Source organism: Porites lutea, chromosome 3, assembly GCF_958299795.1.
Source record: "Porites lutea chromosome 3, jaPorLute2.1, whole genome shotgun sequence".
NCBI lineage: Eukaryota > Metazoa > Cnidaria > Anthozoa > Scleractinia > Poritidae > Porites > Porites lutea.
In genome coordinates this window covers 30,804,657-30,828,887 of record NC_133203.1, presented here as the reverse complement: position 1 = coordinate 30,828,887, position 24,231 = coordinate 30,804,657, and the positions used below count along the sequence as shown (strand labels likewise).

General features: G+C 40.6%; 1 protein-coding gene across 1 annotated transcript; it reads left to right on the top strand.

Moving 5' to 3' along the window:
- Positions 1-1,062: 1,062 nt before the first annotated feature.
- LOC140930915 (uncharacterized) lies at positions 1,063-23,770 on the top strand. The gene is made up of 7 exons (XM_073380633.1): positions 1,063-1,147; positions 5,193-5,480; positions 6,955-7,187; positions 11,424-16,405; positions 18,564-18,632; positions 19,278-19,422; positions 21,502-23,770. The coding sequence occupies exons 2-7, from the start codon at positions 5,193-5,195 to the stop codon at positions 21,659-21,661; spliced, it is 5,877 nt and encodes a 1,958-aa protein (XP_073236734.1). The 5' UTR covers positions 1,063-1,147; the 3' UTR covers positions 21,662-23,770.
- The last annotated feature ends 461 nt before the right edge of the window (positions 23,771-24,231 follow it).

Here is a 24,231-nt window from a genome sequence, read left to right as displayed (position 1 = left end):
TGATGGTTTCAGTCAACTGTTTGCTTATAAATCCCGCCGCGAATAAATGACTTAAAACTTAAATCCGGTGAACTGGATTTTATTCTATTATCATTGGGGGTAATTAACGTTTTTTTTGTCGTGAACCGGGGAGCCCTGATCAGTAGTGTATGAAGTGTATGACATTGGCTTCTGGTGTAGTACATAGCCAATCTTTTAGGTTTTCGAGGATTGCATACGTGAGAAAACATTCGCTCCTCTTTCTATACCTCTTAGTGGCAACTACATCCTGTCACTTAAAAAACGTACAACAACTACCCATGGTCTTATTTCCTCTTCTGACTTAATTTGCAGCTAAGCAGAGGAGAGTCGCTAGCTGACTTCTTGCTTCCATATACTTTTTTCTTTCTCGATGCGGGTGAATGATTTTTCTAGTAATATAGAGATTTACTGTATTTCTAGTCTCTATTAAGTGTAAATGTCTTATGTTCTTGTAATGCATGTAGTGTATTTTTTCCCCTGACACGTAGCTCTCCTACCATCCCCTCCCCTACATCTGTTTCTTTCCCCCGCCTCCCGGCGAAGATACCGATTTTGCGCTTCACTGGCTTCTCAGTGTCCAAAGCTTTTTTTTTCTTTAGAGGTGATCGCTGACTGATAAGGGCAAAAGAAGCAAAAAAAATAAAAGTGATATCACGTTCAGCCAAAGTTCACTCAAAATATTCAGGTTGATTCGTCGGCAAATCCTTTCGAATTAACATGATATCATTTCCATTTTATTGTTCACTCACCACTGCATGATCAAAGAGGCCGAATATACATGAAATTGTATAAAACTTCCCAAATGCTTATTATTATTATTATTACCATTAGTTGTCAAATTATTATTATTTTTCACAATTGCCTGGATGCCCCATGTATTTTCACAGAGTCGCTGAAAATGACTAACGAAACTGACGAGAGCATCAAAGCGGAAGTGGCTTGGGCAGGATTCCCCGAATTAGAGGATAGGAAACTGGGTACAAATCGGTCGATCACACTTTTGTCACGAGTTTCGAATCAGGCCATCTGATACCTTGACAGATCCCAAGGAGGTATAAGGGGAATTGGCGTCTCTTCAACTTCTGCCTTCTACCTACATCTCCAAGCAGTGAGCGGTGTTTTCAAGGTAGGTATTTCGCTCTATGAAAAGTAATTTGAAAATTTACATCGCACGGACAACAACTTTGGCAATGAATAAGCTTATATATAGTCTACTCCATAGCTTGCATGTCAGGTCGATTTCTTGCAACTTATAAACGTTATAGCTAAATGATCTGAATGCTTATATAAGCTACAGTTGTCTCGTCATTGAGTTACCAACAATATAATTTACAATTTACAATTTTCAGTTCATAAATTTGATATTTGAATGGTCTAAAATGTGGTTCGTTTGTGCATACGGAAGGGAAGTAAGCTTATAAATTGATAATTATGTTAGGTTTGCATACTCTTTGAATCTATTAATAGCTACATTACCAATCGTTTTCGAGGCGGAATTTTACTTTTCGAAACTGCATGCTGAAAACTTTTGTTTGTCAGGATGGGAATTCTCTTACCTAAGAAATTACACCTTTTTCTCGCCAGCTCCAGTTACTGCAAAGACATTTCTAAGGAGGAAAGTTTGCGAAATTTGCTTTGATCGTTTGGTACAATGTGTATGGCATGTCCTTCTCGGTTTACCTGCACAAAAGCTATAACGTTTTTTAGTTTAAAAGAGCTTCAATAACACATCATTTCATCCATATTAACCTTTCTTGGACGGGGGTAATAAAATTCAAGTGCTCCTAACGCTTCATTCAAAGGCCGAATAAAAAATATAGTTCAGTCAGGATGAGTAGGAGATAAGAACCAAACTATTAGCCTGGAATAACTTTGAGGAAAAGTGTACAATTTGTTATCAAAGAAGTTAAATGCGTACATTCAGAGATTTGAATGTTAAAATAATTTCGATACTGAAAACCCTTGTACCCTCACCAGTATTTGCTCCAAATCCACTTGAGGACATTATTACAGTGTACAAGAAACAAGGGTTTTAACCCCATCTGGACTAATGTGTCAAACATGAGCTTTGTTTCTGTTGATCCCTTAGTACTATTAATATTTTTAAATGCTTTGGGGGCCTCACTCCCATATCAAACAGTCCAGCCAAAATGAGCCAGCATGCAGCTGGCAATTTTGCTGCTTTCAGTGGAATAATATTTAATTTGCCAGCTGCCCTTTACCTATTCTGCTCCACCCGCCCATCTAGTATTTGCATACTCTAAATCCTCTCACAACTGTAAAGATATTAATACAATAAAAATGAAACATAGGGTTCTCTACTTGGTAAACACTTCATATGGGGTAACCTGTCAAACATAAGCTTGTTACTGTTAATCTTTAAGTAATCTCTTTTCCTTTTCTTTCCTTTTTTTTTTCTTTTTTCTCTTTTTTTTTTTTGGAGAGGAGGGAGGGTTCCCTATAAAACACCCCATTCAGAATATTTGCAAAACTTTAACATGTTGTCAATGGAAACTTTCTTCAGGAAGCAAACAGCCCACAAATCATTCAGAATATTTGCAAAACTTTAACATATTGTTAATGGAAACTTTCTTCAGGAAGCAAACAGCCCACAAATCATTCAGAATATTTGCAAAACTTTAACATGTTGTCAATGGAAACTTTCTTCAGGAAGCCAAACAGCCCACAAATCATTCAGAATATTTGCAAAATTTTAGCATGTTGTTAATGGAAACTTTCTTCAGAAAGCATAACAGCCCACAAATCATTTGAAAATGTAAAGTAACGAGAAATTTACTACCAATTTGTTTTCCACTGATGGATGCTGTCAGAATATGCTAATGACTTATTCCTAATTTGGATAATGAGACTCATCAATGCTGTGTCACCATGTGGTTGTATGTTTACTCAACAAGTCATGCAAAATGTTGAGTTGAAAACCTGCAAACAAATTTGCAGCGAATATTCACCAAAATAAAGGGCTTTGAAGGCCAGATACTAAGCAAAGAAGGAAATCACTGCATTTAGAAACTGGGATGTGTGGCCCACATCCTTCTTGGTGAATTGCAGGCACACTGATTCTTTCTGTTTTCTTGTCTTAAGGACGTTTGCGCGAAAATCTTCTAACATTGATTTTTTTCTGAAACTTTTCACCAGTTTGAGATTATGGGTTACTCATGTCAAAAATGTAAAAAAATTGGGGGGTCACCGAATTCGTTTCGGAGATATGATGTTCAAAAGATCACCCAAAATTTGAGAAATCGGGCTTCGTTACTGCATACCGATAAAGTGCCTGTTTGTGCAAAAATTTTATAAATCCCTGAATTGAAATTTTATCTGCCAAATATAGTTCTTGTGGATCCATAAACAAAATTCGGTGAACTAAAAAACTTCCTCAGAGTTGGTTTTATCATTTAGCGGACACATTTCTACTCTCCTAACAGCTGCACGAATGCCAAAATTCGACGCCGCGTACACAGAAAAATTGGAAATCTTTCACCTTCCCACATTGATTTTTTGTTCATTTTTTCACAATCTATCGGAAAGTGGAAGAGAAAGTGGTCTACCGAAAAAAAATGGGGTGTCACCGACCATTTAAGAAAGGAAATTGCAAGCGAAGTTAACGCAACGGCTACCAGCCCTATATGTGCTTAGACAGCTTTCTCAGCGCGCGCGCTCGATGCATGACGTGGCGTGATATTGCGCGATGAATTATGTGCGCAGTAGGGATGCGCAGAAACAATTAGCGCGAACGTCCTTAATATTGGCATTTATTATGCTTGTTATCCTCCATTATCCTTCAAAATAATAATAAAATGTTTTTGTATTCCGTCAAAATTTATCATTGCAAAAGCTGCCAAAAATCCCTCTAATATCGGCCTTCCATTTTTCTAAGTTTTCACAAAATCATTGCATGATATAGCCAATATTATTGGCTAATTATATATCTTTGTACACATGTACTTTCTGTGTGCCAAATTTGGTTAGCTATCAGAAGTAACATGATGATTTTTTTGGAATTTGTTTTCGGATTACCCTCTGAATTAGTTGGATTTTTGTGACATCTGTCAAAGAGTGTTAAGAATGTGCTATAAATGCCTGGTTATCTAAAGTTTCTTGTTTGGGAGGGACAATATTTAGATGAGAACTATAATATTTTTGTCCAGCTTATGATATATTAACCTTGACTTGTATAAAGTGGTCACCTTTGGGATTTCATGATCTACAATCGTAGTTAGTAACTATTATTGGTATCATTATTTTTATTATTATTATATCTTGAGTCATTATTGTTATTGATATAAAGGTTAATTAAATAGACCCCTTTTATAGTCTCTTGTTCCCCCTGTATGTACTGGGTACAGCTGTAGCTCTTGTGCAGGCCCGAAAACCAAACCACGCATAAAAACGGTGATTTTAGTGTGATTTCTGTAAAAGAGGGACACTGTGCCTCTATGATCCTGAAGGTGGAGCATCACATAGCGGATAGGTTCTGTGCCCCTTTTTGTGGCAGTGTACAGGTATTTGGACTGTAGTGGAACTCATGTAAGTTGGAGTTAGGATAGGAACTCACTGCATGAGAGGGAGGTGTCACTGGGATCCTCTGGGCTGACAGCTGACTGTTCCTGCATGAATTTCAATGTGTAGGAATGACTTGTTCCAGTTGTGGGCCCTCACTGCTCATACTATATCAGATGACTTTTCATATTGACATGAAAATCTCTCTGCTATAGCCTGAGCTTCTCTGTTTTGTTTTCCTAGTGTAAGTCTCAAGGGAATTTCCCCTTTGTTCATGTAAATTTATAAATTAAAGTGAAATTTGTGAGTAGCTCTTTTCTGGATTATAATCACATGACCTATTAGGGAAAACATGGCTGCCATTATTATTTTATTATGTCTGAAATATGCAAGCCAATATGGAGGCAATGATTTTCTGTTTCCCTTTTTCCCCTTGAAAAGTAGAGTGGGGGTGGGGGGGGGGGGGGGGGGTCATGCTCATACTGGCTGGGGAAAATCCTTGACCCCTGGCCCTAAGTAAAAGTACTAGGGAAAACAAAACATCCAAGTTAAAGAGCTAAGGCAAAAGAGGTCTATTGTTATAACTTATTATTATCATTATTAACGTTGTCCTTATTATTAATATATATATTTTTTCAATTGTTTGTTGGCAGATGAAGTGGCACATAAGTGTGTTATCACTTATTAGTTGCTCTGTGATCCTTGTTTGTGCTGAAAGTAACGAGTGTCCTGATAGTAAGGCTGTTTGTCCTGAAGCCACCACTTGTTGCCAGTTGAATAACAACACGTTTGGTTGCTGCCCTGTTGAAAATGCAGTCTGCTGCAAGGATTCCATGCACTGCTGCCCTGTTGGATATTCCTGTGATATAGAGAAAGGTGTTTGTAAGCTGGAAGGCAAGTCTGTGCCTTTGTTGGAGAAGGTCCCTTCAACGCCAGTTTCTGTAAGTTACAGTGGTGTACCTCTACATAGTGCGAGCGTGATCCTCACTAAGCCAAAATTTTATCTACATGTAGCTGGTATTTAGGCTTACTTACAAACTTTCAACTGAGATTAACAGGCTGATTGAATACCTTCGCAGGGCCTTCGGTAAATAACAGCTTTCGTATTAATGTAAGGCCATTTGCTTTTCTTTTTATTTTCCTCATACTTGTGAGGTGTTCTGTTAATTACCCTGCTCCGTCCTCCCTTTGGTAAGTAAAACAGCAGTGTGACGGTGCCTGCCTTGGGTAGATGCCACTTATAGGGTTGTTATGGGTATGCCATACACTTAAACACTTGGCTGCAGTTCTTAGGGTTGGATCCACCAACTTCTTGGACACCTCGCTCTGCACTCATCTTTAGTTTAACAAAAAATTGAGTCAAAACATCAATGAATCACCCTGGTCTAGGTCACAAGTTATAAATTTGTCTGTTTAATGAAAAGGTACCTCCTTAGTGATTATGTTATTTCATGTCAAAGTAAGTGTAAGTAGCAAAGTCAAATCCCTGAGAGGTAGCATTTCAAGGGGGATGGCCACTCCCTTAATGCGGACATGTCTTGAAGATGGACTCTAGAGTTAAAGTTTTGGCTTGGTCACCATTTGGCAACCAACTCTTTTGGTTTAAGGAGTCTTTCTACAAATCAAGTCACCAGTTGCAAAATTTTAGGCGCCATGGCGACCAAAATGGTCGCAACTTGGAGGGTTGTCCTGTGGTATCCATCTGTCTTGGAATTAGTCGCTAATCCTAGGGGTGTCTCATTCCCTTGCCCTCTACCCCTGATTTGTAATGTGAATATAGGGCCCTCCATGAAATTATGACATTGTGAAACTGATAATAATGGGAAGTTTTTTAATGGTGTTCAGTCAGTGCAGAAAGGTATTATTACAGCATGACTAGCTTACGAAAGATTAAGGGAATCATCTGACAGGAATATTACTACAGTGATTAAAAAAAAACTGCTACTTTTGTTAGTTTTGAGGGAGAGATTCACAGGGAGTTCTTTTTCAAAGCTGAGAGTTTCTCAGCAGGACCTGTGGTCTGTGTTACTGACGGTTTAAGTCACAGGAGTGACTATTACCAATATTGTTTCTCCTGCATGTTCATACATAATAATAATACTGAAATCTGTGTGTGTGAAAGATCACCATTTCTGTGGCTACATGATACAAAGTAAATTGTGCCTTTTGCAGCAGAAAAAAATATTGAAGTGAAATGGTTGGGCAGTTCAGTGGTGTTCATATAATGAAAAGAACATTACATGGCCACTCTGAGGTTCAAAATTTCTCTTCTCATGTGCAAGAATAATATTATTTCACTCATTCACTGCACTCACTCAAGAAATATTTTGAACACTCAAAATGAAATTTCCTATCTCCACGCAGCCTTGTTATATCCTCTTAACCTATTTTTTGTGTCATTTCGTTTTATTTCAGAATGAGGTTGGCCTATCAAGTGTGAGTGTTTGTCCTGGTGGTGAACATCAATGCCCCGTGGACCACTCCTGTTGTCCCATACTCGGCAGTAGTCATTTCCACTGTTGTCCTTCTGGATATTCTTGTGATCAGGGTGTTTGCCAAGAAGCAAAGCCAGAATTTCCTGCGGTGGTATTAAACAAATTCTCAGCCAAAGTTGTCAAATGTAACAAAAAGCTTGCTTGCCCAGACAGGTAATTTACTAGTACAGTGTAAATGTGGATACGGAGTTCAGTTTAAGGGCCAACAATGCATGCTCAAAGACAGTTTAAAAAATACAAATATGATTGTTATAAATAAATAAATAAATAAATAAATAAATAAGACTTAAATGGCTTTCACAATTACTGGTTAGCCCAGTAGTATACATTGTTATTGTTATTACAATAACATCAACCAGTATTACTAATGACATGCGACAATAATTGACTTTACACATGAATTTTTGAACTGTGGATAAAAATACGAACTTTGACATGTGTATATCATATCTTTATGGATTCCTTAGTTCAAAAGTATGATTAATTTCACATTTCAATTCATATGTCATTTCCACTGTTATGAACTCACAATGGCCTGGTCTCCAATAGGCTCGAGTAGCTCACTGGATAGAGCGTTACGGCCAGGGTTCAATTCCTGCTCAAGCCGGAATTTTTTTCTTTTTTTTTTTTCGTTTTCAACCACCTAGGTTTTTCATTCAACTGCGAGGATCATGTTCACTTTCATAACAATTGACTTTCGACTTGTCAATTGACTTAACTTTTGATCAGTTCCAATTGATCCCTTCATCCCCCCAGCTCTCTGTAGCTATCCTGTCGTGCTTGAAATTCAACATTGCTTGGGTAAGAGGTGGAGATAACCTGTCTTACTATTATCTTTTGGAGTCCCAAGACTTTTGACATCCATTGTAGGACAAGGACAGGATCATTTGTATCACGATAAGTGCTTCAAACTGTAGGGGAGGACCGGAGAATCATATTTGGGCGGGAACTAAAAGATTTCCGGGGATGTACTGAAGGGAAGTATTAATCGGGGCGTGCCACCAAGCTCTTCAAACTCTGACCCTGTTTGAGGCGAAATATATTCAGTTAAGTGAATGCACCTTGTTTAAGACAAGGGACTATATTTTTTACGGGCCTAAATATAACATCATGTTTTTTTTTTTTTTTTCCTCGTTGAGATATTGTGTTTTAGCTTTTTCAGTTATAAACATGCGTATCTCACTGCGTTTGCGTGTGCATTGTTGGTTTGAACATGTTTTAAGCTTTCGTTTACTTTTACTTTTGCACCGCTAGTGCACCATTGCCACGGATCGATGCACTTTGTAGAGAACACGTGCCTTTATTAACTACAAATACAAACAATTGAGAATTTCCCGAAATCGGAATCGAAAATTTGAAGTTTAACATTGAAACAACAAAAATCACTCTCGTAACAGCACAGTAAAGCAGTACCCGCGAACAAATTTTCTTTGGTTGACATTTCTAAGTGGCAACAGTCTGTGCCTTTAAGCTAATACCTTTCCAGCTACACTACTGTGTGTGTTTGTGTTTATCTCTTATTACTGGGCTGCCCCTTTCAGGGCCGCTCAGTTATAAATTCCGTTTTCGGTCGTCTGTGCAGAAAAACGGTCTACCGGAGGAGGGAAGACACGAGGGTCTGGTACCGAGAACGATGTTTTCGTAAGTGGTTTCATACGATTTTCCCTCGCACGTACCCTTGCACGAATATTTTTGGTACCTCTCCTCCGCTCTCCCAGAAATAAAGAAGGCGTTGCGAATCAAGAAGACTATTTGCGTTGTTCGAAGCGATTCGATCATAGGAGTCACTTTACAAGTTTTGTCATTGTTCGAGTTTAAGTCAGTTGATGATTTTCGCGCTGGGAAACTCAGAGAAATGCTAACGTTCCATACAAACCCGCACGCCGTTCACTGTAGGCTCGCACTAAAAGATGACTTTGAGCGTCAGTTTTAGAACGCAGGGGCCGTTTCGTGAACTCAAAGAGAGAACTATCGATCTATGCACTAGTACATGAGCAATTAATAAGCACATTTTATGAGCAACCTATTTTACTAGTTGCTGACACTATAGCTAAAGACTTGATTGTAAGCTGTTGTAATGAAGCGAACAATTCCGTTGCCGATGAATGTCAGATAAATCCTTAGATATTAACAAATGGACGTCCATGAGCGTCCATGAAAAATTTTCAGCCCGCGTGATGTTCTTGATACCATTTTATGAAGATGTGGACTGATAAAGCCACCGCAAAATGGGAATTTAAAAAAGCCTATAATCGATTTATCTCTACACATAATACACATGACTTACACGACCTTAATGTTCCTAAAGGTGTTTTGAATTCGAACGAACACAGTAAATGTGAGGGGCAAAACAGTATTAATATGAACTAGAAGTTCTCATTGAGAAGGGAAATGATGCCGTTAGTTGCGATGCGAATAGGACAAAGGCAGTATGTAGAACAGTTGAACATATGAATTTTTAACTTAGACTTCTTGGAATTATGAAACACTCAGAGCGAAATATAAAAAACGAACCGATCACAATAACAAATATGTTCACATTCAGATAACTCGTTTCAATATGATTTTGTAATTCATTTTAATAATTCACTAAATTTTAAAACAACAGCAGTGCTGATAGGCTGTTTCGTCATCGGACAATCATCGCAAACATGACGAGAAGAGTTGAGAACAAATAACGTAAAGGCCAAAACTTGTTTATTCACGGGTCAGGTAGACGTACAGCAGATGCCGTTCACTTATTTAACTTACAATCCTGATTCCCGAGATAACAGTCTGTGTGACAAAAGGATAGTGTACTCGCTATAACTAATCTTGAAACCTAGAATAAAAAAAAATAAACCTGGAAAAAAAATGTTCCGTACAATGCTTCTTGAACTGTTCTTACCGTTGAGAACGTTAAAAAGGCAGCAAATATCCGATGGACTACGATTTCTGGCGTCCTCATGTTATTTACATACCGAGAACAAAACAAAATGGCGGGTTATTCCTAAGAGAAAAACATGAGCGGCAGCTACGCACTTGCTTAAACAAACCGCTGACTGCACAGCGCTGCAGTCACAGATTGACTGAACATCGAACCATTGAACCAAAAATCACAAATCGCCCAAGAATATGGTCTGCTGCCGGCTGATGTCCGGCAGCAATGAACCATAGGTTTTCATTAATGTAAAGGTCATGGAGCTAAGGAGGTATCGTGGCCGAGAGGTCAGCGCATCGGACTCGCAATCCGGCGGTCCTGGGTTCGACTCCCGCTCCGGCCACGTGCTGGATTTTTTCTCGGTTTCCTGAGTTCAAATGTTTGACCACTCTTATAAATAACCAACTGGTTGCCTCCTGCCAGTTGGGGTTTTTAATCCTGTTATGTTGTATTTGAATTATTTGTTTCTAAGTATCTGAGTGGAGTGCCTGTAAACTAGCTAAATAGGCTAAGTGCACTTCCACTAAAAACAAGCCTTTAAACCTCTTTTTTATTGTGCATTGAGATGAATCGCTTGAAAAGAGAGAGTTCGTGTACATGTGATCAGAAGTAAACAAGGGTACATAGTGCGTTTCTTTCAGTCTTTTTATTATCCAAGGACTGTAAATAGTGTTTCCATATTGTTTAGCTTGCCAAAAACTTCCGAGGAGTTAGAAAGCGGCATCATTTTCTGCCATGAAGAAAAGTTTAAAGTCACGGTGAGACAAAAAGCAAACTTGAGCGAATTTTTAACTTGAATTAATTTAATTAGTATCAAGGTAACACATATGTTATCGATCGTGTCATCTATTTTTACATTGCTTAAAGTGCCTGCCGTTGAAAGCAACGTAGGTCACAAATGCAAAAGATTTTATTATTATTATTATTTTTAAGTTAGAGAAAAATACCGAGAGAAAAACCTTAAAACTGAATATATTTTATCTCAAGGAAAAAATAATGCGTTTAGCATGAAAACGGTTTTCATGTAGACTGTAGACCGCAAATTAGGATCGTGTCAGTGTAATCCATGAGGCTTATGGATCGGGATCAGTGGGCAGTGGGCTGTCTGTTTTAGTAAACTTCTCGTTTTCATACAATACAATATTTCTGTCTACTGTTAGCAGAAGCAGCTCAGTGACTTCGCCTTTTGACGAGTCTCGTTAGTCATAATTTCTTGTTGGCATATTACCGGTTTGGGTATAAAAGCTACATTACCGATTTTGTTCAGTTGGGTCTAAATGTTATTACCGATAGAAGCTTTATTATGCTTGGCCTCGAAACGTTATTTCGAATGGGACCTTGTTACGCTTGGGTCCAAATTATATTACAGATGGGACCTTTATTACACTTGGTTACAGTTTTTACACTTTTGCCTTCTACAACTTCCATTAAGCTGTTTACAAGCTGACTGAATTGTTTTCACTTGCTAGGTACACCTGCTGTAAGGCAGACCAAGGGTACCTATGTTGTCCATTAGAAGAAGCTGTGTGTTGCGCTGATCACAAACATTGCTGCCCTCGAGGATATACATGCTCCCCCGACGGGAAGGGTTGTTCATCGGAGGCTCACAGCATTCTGGCACTCTCCACAACACTGCCCACAACGTCTATAAAAGGCGTGAAAGGACTCCTGCAATTGATTACAAGGACATTTTCTGAGGAGCTTCAGTCTCATACCTTTAGGCACCAAGCGAATAATGTCGTTTGTCCTGATGGTCAATCAGAGTGTCCAGATAACACCTCATGCTGCAAACTGTCTTCAGGTCAGTGGGGTTGTTGTCCATTTCCCCAAGCTGTTTGCTGTAGTGATGGAGAGCATTGCTGCCCAAACGGATATACCTGTGATGTTGAAGCTGGGAGTTGTACCAAAGGAGACAAGACTACAATACCAGTGTCAAAGAATATCCAAGCACTTAAGAGAATAATCAAAGCGAATAGCGTCGTTTGTCCTGATGGTCAATCAGAGTGTCCAGATGGCAGCACATGTTGCAAACTGTCTTCAGGCCAGTGGGGTTGTTGCCCTCTTCCAGAAGCTGTTTGCTGTAGTGATGGAGTGCATTGCTGCCCAAACGGATATACCTGTGATGTTGCAGAAGGAACGTGTACCAAAGGAGACAAGACTACAATACCAGTGTCAAAGAATATCCAAGCACTTAAGAGAATAATCAAAGCGAATAGCGTCGTTTGTCCTGATGGTCAATCAGAGTGTCCAGATGGCAACACATGTTGCAAACTGTCTTCAGGCCAGTGGGGTTGTTGCCCTCTTCCAGAAGCTGTTTGCTGTAGTGATAGAGTGCATTGCTGCCCAAACGGATATACCTGTGATGTTGCAGAAGGAACGTGTACCAAAGGAGACAAGACTAAATTACCAGTGTCAAAGAATATCCAAGCACTTAAGAGAATAATCAAAGCGAATAGCGTCGTTTGTCCTGATGGTCAATCAGAGTGTCCAGATGGCAACACATGTTGCAAATTGTCTTCAGGCCAGTGGGGTTGTTGCCCTCTTCCAGAAGCTGTTTGCTGTAGTGATGGAGTGCATTGCTGCCCAAACGGATATACCTGTGATGTTGCAGAAGGAACGTGTACCAAAGGAGACAAGACTAAATTACCAGTGTCAAAGAATATCCAAGCACTTAAGAGAATAATCAAAGCGAATAGCGTCGTTTGTCCTGATGGTCAATCAGAGTGTCCAGATGGCAACACATGTTGCAAATTGTCTTCAGGCCAGTGGGGTTGTTGCCCTCTTCCAGAAGCTGTTTGCTGTAGTGATGGAGTGCATTGCTGCCCAAACGGATATACCTGTGATGTTGCAGAAGGAACGTGTACCAAAGGAGACAAGACTAAATTACCAGTGTCAAAGAATATCCAAGCACTTAAGAGAATAATCAAAGCGAATAGCGTCGTTTGTCCTGATGGTCAATCAGAGTGTCCAGATGGCAACACATGTTGCAAATTGTCTTCAGGCCAGTGGGGTTGTTGCCCTCTTCCAGAAGCTGTTTGCTGTAGTGATAGAGTGCATTGCTGCCCAAACGGATATACCTGTGATGTTGCAGAAGGAACGTGTACCAAAGGAGACAAGACTAAATTACCAGTGTCAAAGAATATCCAAGCACTTAAGAGAATAATCAAAGCGAATAGCGTCGTTTGTCCTGATGGTCAATCAGAGTGTCCAGATGGCAACACATGTTGCAAACTGTCTTCAGGCCAATGGGGTTGTTGCCCTCTTCCAGAAGCTGTTTGCTGTAGTGATGGAGTGCATTGCTGCCCAAACGGATATACCTGTGATGTTGCAGAAGGAACGTGTACCAAAGGAGACAAGACTAAAATACCAGTGTCAAAGAATATCCAAGCACTTAAGAGAATAATCAAAGCGAATAGCGTCGTTTGTCCTGATGGTCAATCAGAGTGTCCAGATGGCAGCACATGTTGCAAACTATCTTCAGGCCAATGGGGTTGTTGCCCTCTTCCAGAAGCTGTTTGTTGTAGCGATGGAGTGCATTGCTGTCCAGACGGGTACACCTGTGATGTTGCAGAAGGAACGTGTTCTAAAGGAGACAAGACTGTAATACAAATGTTAAAAAAGATCCCAGCATTTAAGAGAATAATCAAAGTAAATACTGTTTGTCCTGATGGTCAATCACAATGCCCAGATGGCATGACCTGTTGCAAATTGTCTTCAGGCCAGTGGGGTTGTTGTCCTCTTCCAAAAGCTGTATGCTGTAGTGATGGAGTGCATTGCTGCCCAAACGGATATACCTGTGATGTTGAAGCTGGGAGTTGTACCAAAGGAGACAAGACTACAATACCAGTGTCAAAGAATATCCAAGCACTTAAGAGAATAATCAAAGCGAATAGCGTCGTTTGTCCTGATGGTCAATCAGAGTGTCCAGATGGCAACACATGTTGCAAACTGTCTTCAGGCCAGTGGGGTTGTTGCCCTCTTCCAGAAGCTGTTTGCTGTAGTGATGGAGTGCATTGCTGCCCAAACGGATATACCTGTGATGTTGCAGAAGGAACGTGTACCAAAGGAGACAAGACTACAATACCAGTGTCAAAGAATATCCAAGCACTTAAGAGAATAATCAAAGCGAATAGCGTCGTTTGTCCTGATGGTCAATCAGAGTGTCCAGATGGCAACACATGTTGCAAACTGTCTTCAGGCCAGTGGGGTTGTTGCCCTCTTCCAGAAGCTGTTTGCTGTAGTGATGGAGTGCATTGCTGCCCAAACGGATATACCTGTGATGTTGCAGAAGGAACGTGTACCAAAGGAGACAAGACTAAAATACCAGTGTCAAAGAATATCCAACCACTTAAGAGAATAATCAAAGCGAATAGCGTCGTTTGTCCTGATGGTCAATCAGAGTGTCCAGATGGCAACACATGTTGCAAACTGTCTTCAGGCCAATGGGGTTGTTGCCCTCTTCCAGAAGCTGTTTGCTGTAGTGATGGAGTGCATTGCTGCCCAAACGGATATACCTGTGATGTTGCTGAAGGAACGTGTTCTAAAGGAGACAAGACTGTAATACAAATGTTAAAAAAGATCCCAGCATTTAAGAGAATAATCAAAGTAAATACTGTTTGTCCTGATAGTCAATCACAACGCCCAGATGGCATGACCTGTTGCAAATTGTCTTCAGGCCAGTGGGGTTGTTGTCCTCTTCCAAAAGCTGTATGCTGTAGTGATGGAGTGCATTGCTGCCCAAACGGATATACCTGTGATGTTGAAGCTGGGAGTTGCACCAAAGGAGACAAGACTACAATACCAGTGTCAAAGAATATCCAAGCACTTAAGAGAATAATCAAAGCGAATAGCGTCTTTTGTCCTGATGGTCAATCAGAGTGTCCAGATGGCAACACATGTTGCAAATTGTCTTCAGGCCAGTGGGGTTGTTGCCCTCTTCCAGAAGCTGTTTGCTGTAGTGATGGAGTGCATTGCTGCCCAAACGGATATACCTGTGATGTTGCAGAAGGAACGTGTACCAAAGGAGACAAGACTAAAATACCAGTGTCAAAGAATATCCAAGCTTTAAAGAAAATAGTCAAAGCAAAAAATGTCGTTTGTCCTGATGGTACATCAGAGTGTCCAGATGGCAGCACATGTTGCAAACTATCTTCAGGCCAATGGGGTTGTTGCCCTCTTCCAGAAGCTGTTTGTTGTAGCGATGGGGTGCATTGCTGTCCAGACGGGTACACCTGTGATGTTGCAGAAGGAACGTGTTCTAAAGGAGACAAGACTGTAATACAAATGTCAAAAAAGATCCCAGCATTTAAGAGAATAATCAAAGTAAATACTATTTGTCCTGATGGTCAATCACAATGCCCAGATGGCAACACATGTTGCAAATTGTCTTCAGGCCAGTGGGGTTGTTGTCCTCTTCCAAAAGCTGTTTGCTGTAGTGATGGAGTGCATTGCTGTCCAAACGGGTACACCTGTGATGTTGCAGAAGGAACGTGTTCTAAAGGAGACAAGACTGTAATACAAATGTCAAAGAAGATCCAAGCACTTAAGAGAATAATCAGAGCGAATAATGTTGTTTGTCCTGATGGTCAATCAGAGTGTCCAGATGGCAGCACATGTTGCAAACTATTCTCGGGCCAGTGGGGTTGTTGTCCTCTACCAAAAGCTGTTTGCTGTAGTGATGGAGAGCATTGCTGCCCAAACGGATATACCTGTGATGTTGAAGCTGGAACTTGTAATAAAGGAAGCAAGACGAGAATAGGAATGTTAACGAAGATTCCAGCAATTAAGAAAATAACAATAGTGGATACTGTTATGTGCCCTGATGGTGAATCACAGTGCCCAGATGACAACACATGTTGTAAACTATCTTCAGGCCAGTGGGGTTGTTGTCCTTTACCAAAAGCTGTATGCTGTAGCGATGGTGAGCATTGCTGTCCAAACGGGTACACCTGTGATGTTGCATTAGGAACTTGCACCAAAGGAGACAAAGATGTCATTGGCCACCTAGTAGTTCAACCTTCAAAGAGAGTCAGTTATGACGTGAAAACTGTGTTTTGTAATGATGGTGAGACTGAGTGTCCTAACGGCTACACTTGCTGTAGGGATATTTCTGGGGGCTATTCCTGTTGTCATTTAGACCAAGCCGTATGTTGTAGCGACAAGGTGCACTGCTGCCCTATGGGATCTACATGCACCTCTAATGGTACGTGTCAGGAGAGTAGCAGTGGGCTTGTGCAAAAAATGATTACCTTGGTGAAATCACCAGCTCGACCAGTTTCCGAGTCTTCAGGCTCCGTACTTTGTCCCGACAAAAAGCACGAATGTGCCAATGGAAGCACATGTTGCAAGCTACATTCTGGATTGTATGGCTGTTGTCCAGTTTCGCACGCCGTTTGCTGTAGTGACGATAAACATTGCTGTCCTGGAGGATACACGTGTGATGTGGAGAAAGGTAAAATTAAGCGTTCCTAGGAATAATAAAATGTTAATTTGTTTTTGTGAATGATAACCATGGGTACCAGCAAGTTTTACACGTGTACGGCGATCGAGTGCGGCGGAGTTCTCTCGGGGTCAGCCTTCGTGGCTCGAAGCCGCGAGAAACAGAAGCCGCGCATGAAAAGTCTCTGGCACCCAGGGTAATAAGGTATGAGTTTATTATTGGTTTCTATGCGACGGTCTTTGAAGCGGCGAAGAGAAGACAGTCGAGGTGGTGAGGTGGTCACACTACAGAATTTCATCCACATACACAAACGTTAGGACTACATACTAAATAAATACAGTCACTGAACTCTCTCGCTAGAGACCACCCTGGGAGCAAGACAAAGTGGTCGCTCACGGGAGGTGGTTTTCGACGGAAAAAAATCAACATAACAAGCTCAAACTGACCTTATAAACATAAGTTATTACCTAAAAAGCTAACACTTAGCCAACTGGCAATAATTTTATACATCGAATAGCGCTTGACACCTTGAAACTTGCGGGAGGTGAGCGCTTACGAGAAGTGTTCACTTTGAGAGAGTAGACTGTATAACCATATGAAAGTACTGTTTAAGAGATTTCACTTGAATGATCACACCATTGGATTTGTATGCACGGACTTGCACGTTAGTAATTAGACACTAAATATACAGTACTCAGGGTTGTCAAAACAAGTAGCAGGTTGATAGTGAATTGTAGGCGGCTTTGGGACTCGCACCAAAGGCACACGTTCTTGGGGGGCGAGGCATCTAGGGACATTTTGAAATTTAGAGTCTCAGAAATGGCATTTCCAGGGGTTTTCAAGAGGTATTTTTCACCGCGGATGCTATGCTCTTTCGTCAGAATACACGCAAGACTGGGAACAATGCCATCGAAATGTCGCAGGCATTACACTGCATCGCACGGTTTGAACGCTTCACAGATCTAAACCTGTTTAAATGGACGTTCAGTGTCATTCAAAACTGGAACGCGGATGCTTTACAATATTATTCGATGGTTGTTTGTTTTGTTAGCAATTATTGGAGAAGGAGGTGAAAGTAGCCGGCTAAGGATGGCTAACTAGCAGGCGGTTTTGGCCGGCTACCGGCCCTTATGGACAGCCCTGAGTACTATGTGAATGTACTGCTGAGGTGGTTTCATTTGATTGGTAACGGAATAAGATTCCATCCACAGATCTTATAGGTATACCGAGAGATCCTCACGCCATAACTTGATCTAGGAGTGAGGAGGTTCTGTGATTGACATGTCAACATGACCACGTTTTCATTACAGTCCAACCACTTCGACTGGCGTGTCGCGTTTTTTGCGGCCATGTGATCCAAAAATAGCTGTTTGTAGCGCATGAGTGCTACAGTTCTGAAAAAAGCTCTCTTGCGGTGAATTTCTTTCCTGTTCTAATCCCAGTGACGAGGCCATATTTAGGTTGTGTTTGTTGTTCGTTTTCGTCTTTCTCAAATCACGGGTTGATAGAACGATATGGATTACGTTTAGATAGATCAGTAGATCAGTTTCTTTTCGTATCTGACCTTATATTTAAACGTTGAAAAGGGCCTTGTGGATTTGAATGTATTCTGAGTAAATTCATTTGCTAACGAAACGCAGTGTGTATAGATTACCTCAGCAAAACGTTTCTCGTACCAAGAAAAAGGAATCAAATTCGAAAACAGTAGGTTTGTTTTCTGGAGTTGAAATGGCCATATTTTGTCAATGTCAAAATGACTACAACAACGGCGTCTTCACACATGCAAAATTCCGATGATTACTGAGGCGGCAAATTTTAAACTTAAGTGATTTTGAAGTAATAAGCAATATTCCTCAGGGGAAGGAGGATTACATTTTCCTCTAAGCAAAACTCGCTCAGAGTGGAGATGGTCAAAACACTGATCGTCGCTTCATTGGTTCTAATCGGTTGCGCAAAGGTAACATAAAAAAAAACTTGCATTTTGTTTCAATGACGTCTCTTACGAATGTTGTTTAGACTGCATTTAAAGGTTTTCTATCACTTCCTACAATTGATGTCCACATGCAAAAAAACTAGATGCGTTCAGTTGGTCATACTTCACAGTTGCAAATCTTGTGCTACATTCAGAAATGCCTAAATCTTTGTGCATGTTTTGTTTCTTGTGTTGAAGGTACGTGCGACAGATATGATGACCAAGTCAGCTTGTCAGAAATTATTCCATTTACCAGAGCCAGCACAGGTAACTTCATGTCAAGGCTGGTTTTCACACGATCGCCTCAACCCTATTCTCCCTTCCCAATTAGAGTTACAATAGCAGGGGACGGTTTGGGGGATGTCTTTAAGAGTATATTGCCGATTAGGGTACAGGATAAACACGAAATATTTATTTAGCAGTTATGTTTCGGCTTTGCGTATTTCATCGATTACCAGTCACATTGGTCATGTTCTGAGGGCTTCAGTCCAACGTGCAAAGAAAGTAGTGTCCGATAGCCCAGGGCTAGTGGATTTTGCTATCGGGCTAGTGAATTCTGTTCTTAACTTGCCCGATGGGCAAGTAATGTTTTTTGAGCATTCGAATAACAGAAGAACTATTCAATCAATTCTGCTGGTCAAAAAGTGTTTGGGGCTAGTTGAAATGACGTATGGGCTAGTAAATGCCAACTTCAGCTTGCCCGAATGGCAAGCTGGAAAAATGATCTTCTTTGCACCCTAGCCTGCTCCAGTCACAGTATTTTTTTTTCTTCTTGAGCAATTTTTCGGTCATGATCGTTCCGCACACTTGTGGTTTACGTGGGAATCTTTTGCGCCAACCCTCAAGTTTTTGCCTTGTTAACCAATGTCTATTTATCGTTTTTGTTTGTTTGTTATTTTTCTGTCCTAACAGAAACCTACGTGGACTGTCCGGATGGCTCACAATGTCTGGATTATGAGACTTGTTGTATGATGGACACAGGCCACTATGGCTGCTGTCCGCTTCCAAAAGCTGTTTGCTGTAGTGACGAGGAACATTGCTGCCCTGAAGGATACAGGTGATCATACTATTGAATGTTAATTTATTTTACCTTGGCCCCTATACTTTCAAGGGAGAGTATCAGAGGTAGCTTTTTGCACAAGTGGGCGATTTATCGAAGACAACGCAATGTGAAACGAGGTCGCGAAAGCGCGCGGAAATTAATGCGGAACGCCACGTCCCGTGCTCAATTTGCTGCTCTATCATTGGTAATTTTTGATGACTCACGGGTAACGCATTTGTTGCTTTGATTCAAAGTACTGTATATTTTTGTCGTGATAGCGAAGCACGCGCAGCGGAGCACCAAGGGGTAAAAAAATTTGGCTATCTATGCATCCAAGAAATTTTGGCTCTGAGAAAATCGTACGTCCACCCATTCATGTAAGCCGGGCATGAAATTTCGCATTTCAAGTACCCGCGCGTTTCGGCGGTAAATCGCGAAGCCACCCGGACTTTGAGAGACAAAAACTGCAGCAACATCAAAGCCGCGCTTCTCTTTCGACTAAATTATAGCGTCTACATTGACGTGGACAACAGAGAAAGAGCTAAAGCGAAAGATAAAGAACGAAGGCGACCAATTTCGTTGGGGAAAAAAACTTGTAAATTTTATAGCGGTGGTGAGAAAACGAGAAATGCTAGCGGCCACCAAGGTGAAAGTGAGCGGCAGTGAAAAAAAAAAAAAAGAAAAGCGAACAGGAACACGTGCGATATCTCCTCCATAAAACGTGTAACGAGGAAGTTTCTGGAAGTTTCACGATGTAGTCGTGCAAAACAAAGGCAAAGAAATATACAAAAAAGTGTGCTGCAAGTGCAAAGTTATTTTTTGCTAATTACATGCACCTATCGATATTTTAACCGTTTTCGTTGCCGTCGCCGCTTTGCATTACACGATTTTATATTTTGTTTGAGTAAACTATAAGTATTAACGAGAGCTTTGCTCTTAGCCCTGGCTAAATCTATATATTAGAGAAGCGGAATGGATTCTGGGATCGCTTTCGGAGTGCACTGGCATAAGCAAAGACGAGAGAGCGACTAAAGTCAACCGGAAGTGGACATTTTGAATTATCAGCCAGTGGTTTTGCCCACATGTTTGGTCAAATACGCCGTATAAAAGTAAAGTTTCTAATTAAAGGAGCTGTGTCACGAAATTCAGCCAAATTATGAAATTACAAAATGCCTCGTTAAATTAAGAGAAACTCAAAAATAACCGCTTAAAACTTTAAAGGAAGGTTAAATTAACATAACAGAAACAACAGATGCCACGGATGGGCAAAACGGAAGAAGACTAAAACGGATTGATGTAGGATTTTTGAAAACTGTTCAGCCTAACAGTTTTTCAAAGTTGATCCCTGCTGCTTGCAGCTTTAAAAATAAGGCTCAGGAGACATATTTGTTTGTCTAGGATCTCTGATTTTGTCATTTACATGTAATTTCTTTGCTTGCTTTAAGTTCCTTAGAAATTGAGGGCGAGCGATTGGCAAAAGTAAACAAAATGAACTGGACTGCCGTGACACAGCCCCTTTAATACCTATTTGGTAGCACTAAGGCATATTAAAATGGAACAGGCCTCATTTCAGGTTGAAGTGCGTCGCCCAAAAACGTCTTTACTGTCTTAATCTTTTTTTTGTTTTTCTAAGACGGCGGAGCGGCTAAAACAATGAAGTTTTTGATATTTTTTGAACTGAGCTGCTTTGTAGTTAGCTCTCACCTAACAGAAGCAGCAGAAGTAGCAAAAAAAAGGTTATAAAGATTTGTTTCAAGTGGCAAATTCACTTAGCTTATCCTGCTAGTTTACAGGCACCCCATTCAAACTGGACGCTAATAATACGCATAGAACATACTGATAGAAATAAAAACCCCAGCTGGCTGGCGGAAACCGATTCGGCTTTTTACGAGCGCGGCCGAGGACACGAACTTGGGACGACCGAGAACCAATCAAGCAATTGGCCAGAGGGGGACTCGAACCCAGGACCGCATGATTGCGAGTCCGACGCGTTGACCACTCGGTCACACTGCCTCCTATTGTACAGTAGTAGTAGTAGACGTAGTGATAGCAGTAATGAACGGGCTCTTTCTAACTGCTGACTTTTTAATGCAGATGTGACTTGAGCTCGGAAACTTGCGTAGCTGGAGATGTTCGCATTCCGATGCTGATAAAGACAACCGCAGCTCGCCGGCATCAAAATACCCAAAAGCTGAACAACCTGGACGAGAAGATTCGCTTTATCCCCGGACCCCCTGTTCGAGGAAACCCTTAAAGATCCTCAGATGGACGGACTATTGTTGATGAGACAAACGGAACTGGACTACTCTTCTGCTGCTCTTGTGCTTTTTCAACCTGTGGGTTAGAGAATTCAGATTTAGACTTCGTTAGGACACACCGCGCCAATAATTCTAGCGAATTGTTCTCCATTTACAAAGTTTTCCGTTCATGGCTTTGTTTGTACGTAAGCTCCTTAAACGACTATCGCAAAGTCTCTTAAAAGTCGACTTAACGAATAAATACCATTGGGAAGTTAACGCGTTCATTAACCTAACTCTTTCAAGCTTCTAACAGTAGCCAAAAAAATTCACCGAAAACTCCGTTTTAGTTTTGCAAAAGCCCGCTAAATTAATAGTGTTACGAAAAACGACTGTCCAAGGGATTTCTTTTGAATGGTAACTCCATAGGATTTCTTCTTCAGTTTTAAAAGTTAGCCTGATAGATGATCTCACCATAACCTTGTCAGGACTTTAATAGAACTTTGCCGGCTTACACACCGTGTTTTCGCTACCTGTTTAAGCGCTTTCGTTTATCTTAAACCGTTCTGTGATACCTCTTCATTTCTTATCGCTGTGAAAGTTATTTCAAGCCATTTCAGAGGCTGTGAATGATGTGAAATCTAAAAGCTGCAGTATCATTCTACCCAGCTAAAAAATCCAGTATGTTTAGAGCCCGCTTTTGGAGAAAATACATTTCTTAGTGTGCTTTAAGCTCTACTGGCCGTTTTCACACTAGAGATGGATTATCCTTCTAAGACGGATTATCCATCGTCAAAATCCGTCAAAATTGACGGAAAACGGATGGATAAAGCCAGGCGGATTGCCCATCCAAAGTTAAGTCCGTTTCATTTTCAAATTAAGACGTATTGTGTATATGACACGAATTATCCAACGGATAATCCGGCTCTAGTGTGAGAAACGGCCATTCATACGAAGAAAACGTGTTTAGTCAAATGAGGTTAAAGAAAGTGAAAATCAATGAAAGAGTCTAAACTAAAGGAGTGGCTTTTACTCATAGTTCAAAGAAATTTCACCTTTGCTTTCATTTGTGCCAAGTTTGTAGTTGACAAAAATCATAAAGAAGCTTTTTGAAGGAAACGAACTTAAACCGTGGTTAAGTAAAAAACTTTTGAGTATGTTTAGGCTTTAGTGTTAATGGAGCATAATTATCACTACCTTTTTTTATATATCGTAGCTTAATGACTTCATGAAATATATATTTTGCTTATAAAACTTTTTTGAAATGAAAATGAGTTCGCTCGGCGAGGATTTCCATTCTGTGACTTACGGAGCACTAACATGTATTTTGTTGTAACAAGGGTCTCTTTTCAGTGTCATCGACCAAGTTTCAATAAGCAATTTCACGTTTTATTTACTTTTCTGTTATTTTCGTTAGTAATACCATTATTGTTATTTTTTTTTGTTCGTTTTCTACATCTCTTTTATACCTCTTTTCTACGCCTCTCGTTTATTTGCCTCGTTACAACCTTTCGAACCACCACCAAACGCAGCAAGTGCCCTGATCGTTAAAAACAAAATGGATTTATTACATTCAAAATCTTGGCACATTTGAAACCCCATTTACACGTGCTAAAAAATCAGCACGGCACGCCAAATTTTTGGCACCGTTCCTCGTTTACGCGTGCCGAGACTACCTCCAAGAGGTAGTCTCGGCACTCCTAAACTTTTGAGCACTGGTGCCACATTACTTTTGGGACCGATACGTTTACACGTCGAAAATTGGGAGTGCCGCGCCCTAAAATCGTCAGCACGGTGCCAAAAATTTGGCGTGCCGTGCCGATTTTTTTAGCGCGTGTAAATGGGGTTTGAGTCGCTGGTTTATGCGCAACTATAGTAGAAGATGCTCTTCAGGAAATCCAGAGGCTCAAGCCTATTTCTATTGTTTTTTTTGTTTTCCCCTGTTCTGGAATTGTGGCTATGTTCTAACGAACGTTTTTCGATTGTTAAGGGTCTGTTGAAATTGACTTAGTATTCATTTGATACTTTTTTTTTTGCTCTAGATAAAATCTAGCTAGTTATTCTAATACAACATTTTTTCTAGTAATGATAATTTTTTAAATAAATGCAGTTTTTTTCAAATTGAAGTTGTCTTCTCTTATTTTTGTTGGTGCTAGAGGGGTTAGTAAGCAAATAAAATTTAGTAGCGGAGCTCCACCCGCGCGCGAAGCGCGCGCGTGGGCGGTGCCCCATAGCTAAGGAAATGTGGTAATCTACCCATTCCAGAAAATTTGGTAATCACGTGACCGTACACCGAGCGAGCGAGCGACCGTCCGTCCGCACCACAGGCATACCAATGTAAAATAACTCAATCAACAGGTATGGGAACCCAAATGCAACTCAAGGTTTTATTTGGAAGGAAATCACATGGCCGCCCTGACTTTTAGAAAGAAAAAAGTCGTGTCTTTTTCGGAGTTATTTTTTGTGTACACTAACGTGGATAACAGAGAAAGAGCTGGAGCGAGTTACTGAAAATTCGTAGGAAGAAAAACATGGAAATTCAAAGCGGCGGTGAGAAAATGAGAAATGCTAGCGGCCAGCAAGGTGA

Excerpts from the sequence above, each read along its gene's own strand:
- LOC140930915 (XM_073380633.1), top strand. The coding sequence starts at position 5,193 with ATGAAGTGGCACATAAGTGTGTTATCACTTATTAGTTGCTCTGTGATC. Across the intron at positions 7,188-11,423 it reads AAGCTTGCTTGCCCAGACAG|GTACACCTGCTGTAAGGCAG; the intron begins GTAATTTACTAG and ends TTCACTTGCTAG. Across the intron at positions 16,406-18,563 it reads CACGTGTGATGTGGAGAAAG|GTACGTGCGACAGATATGAT; the intron begins GTAAAATTAAGC and ends CTTGTGTTGAAG.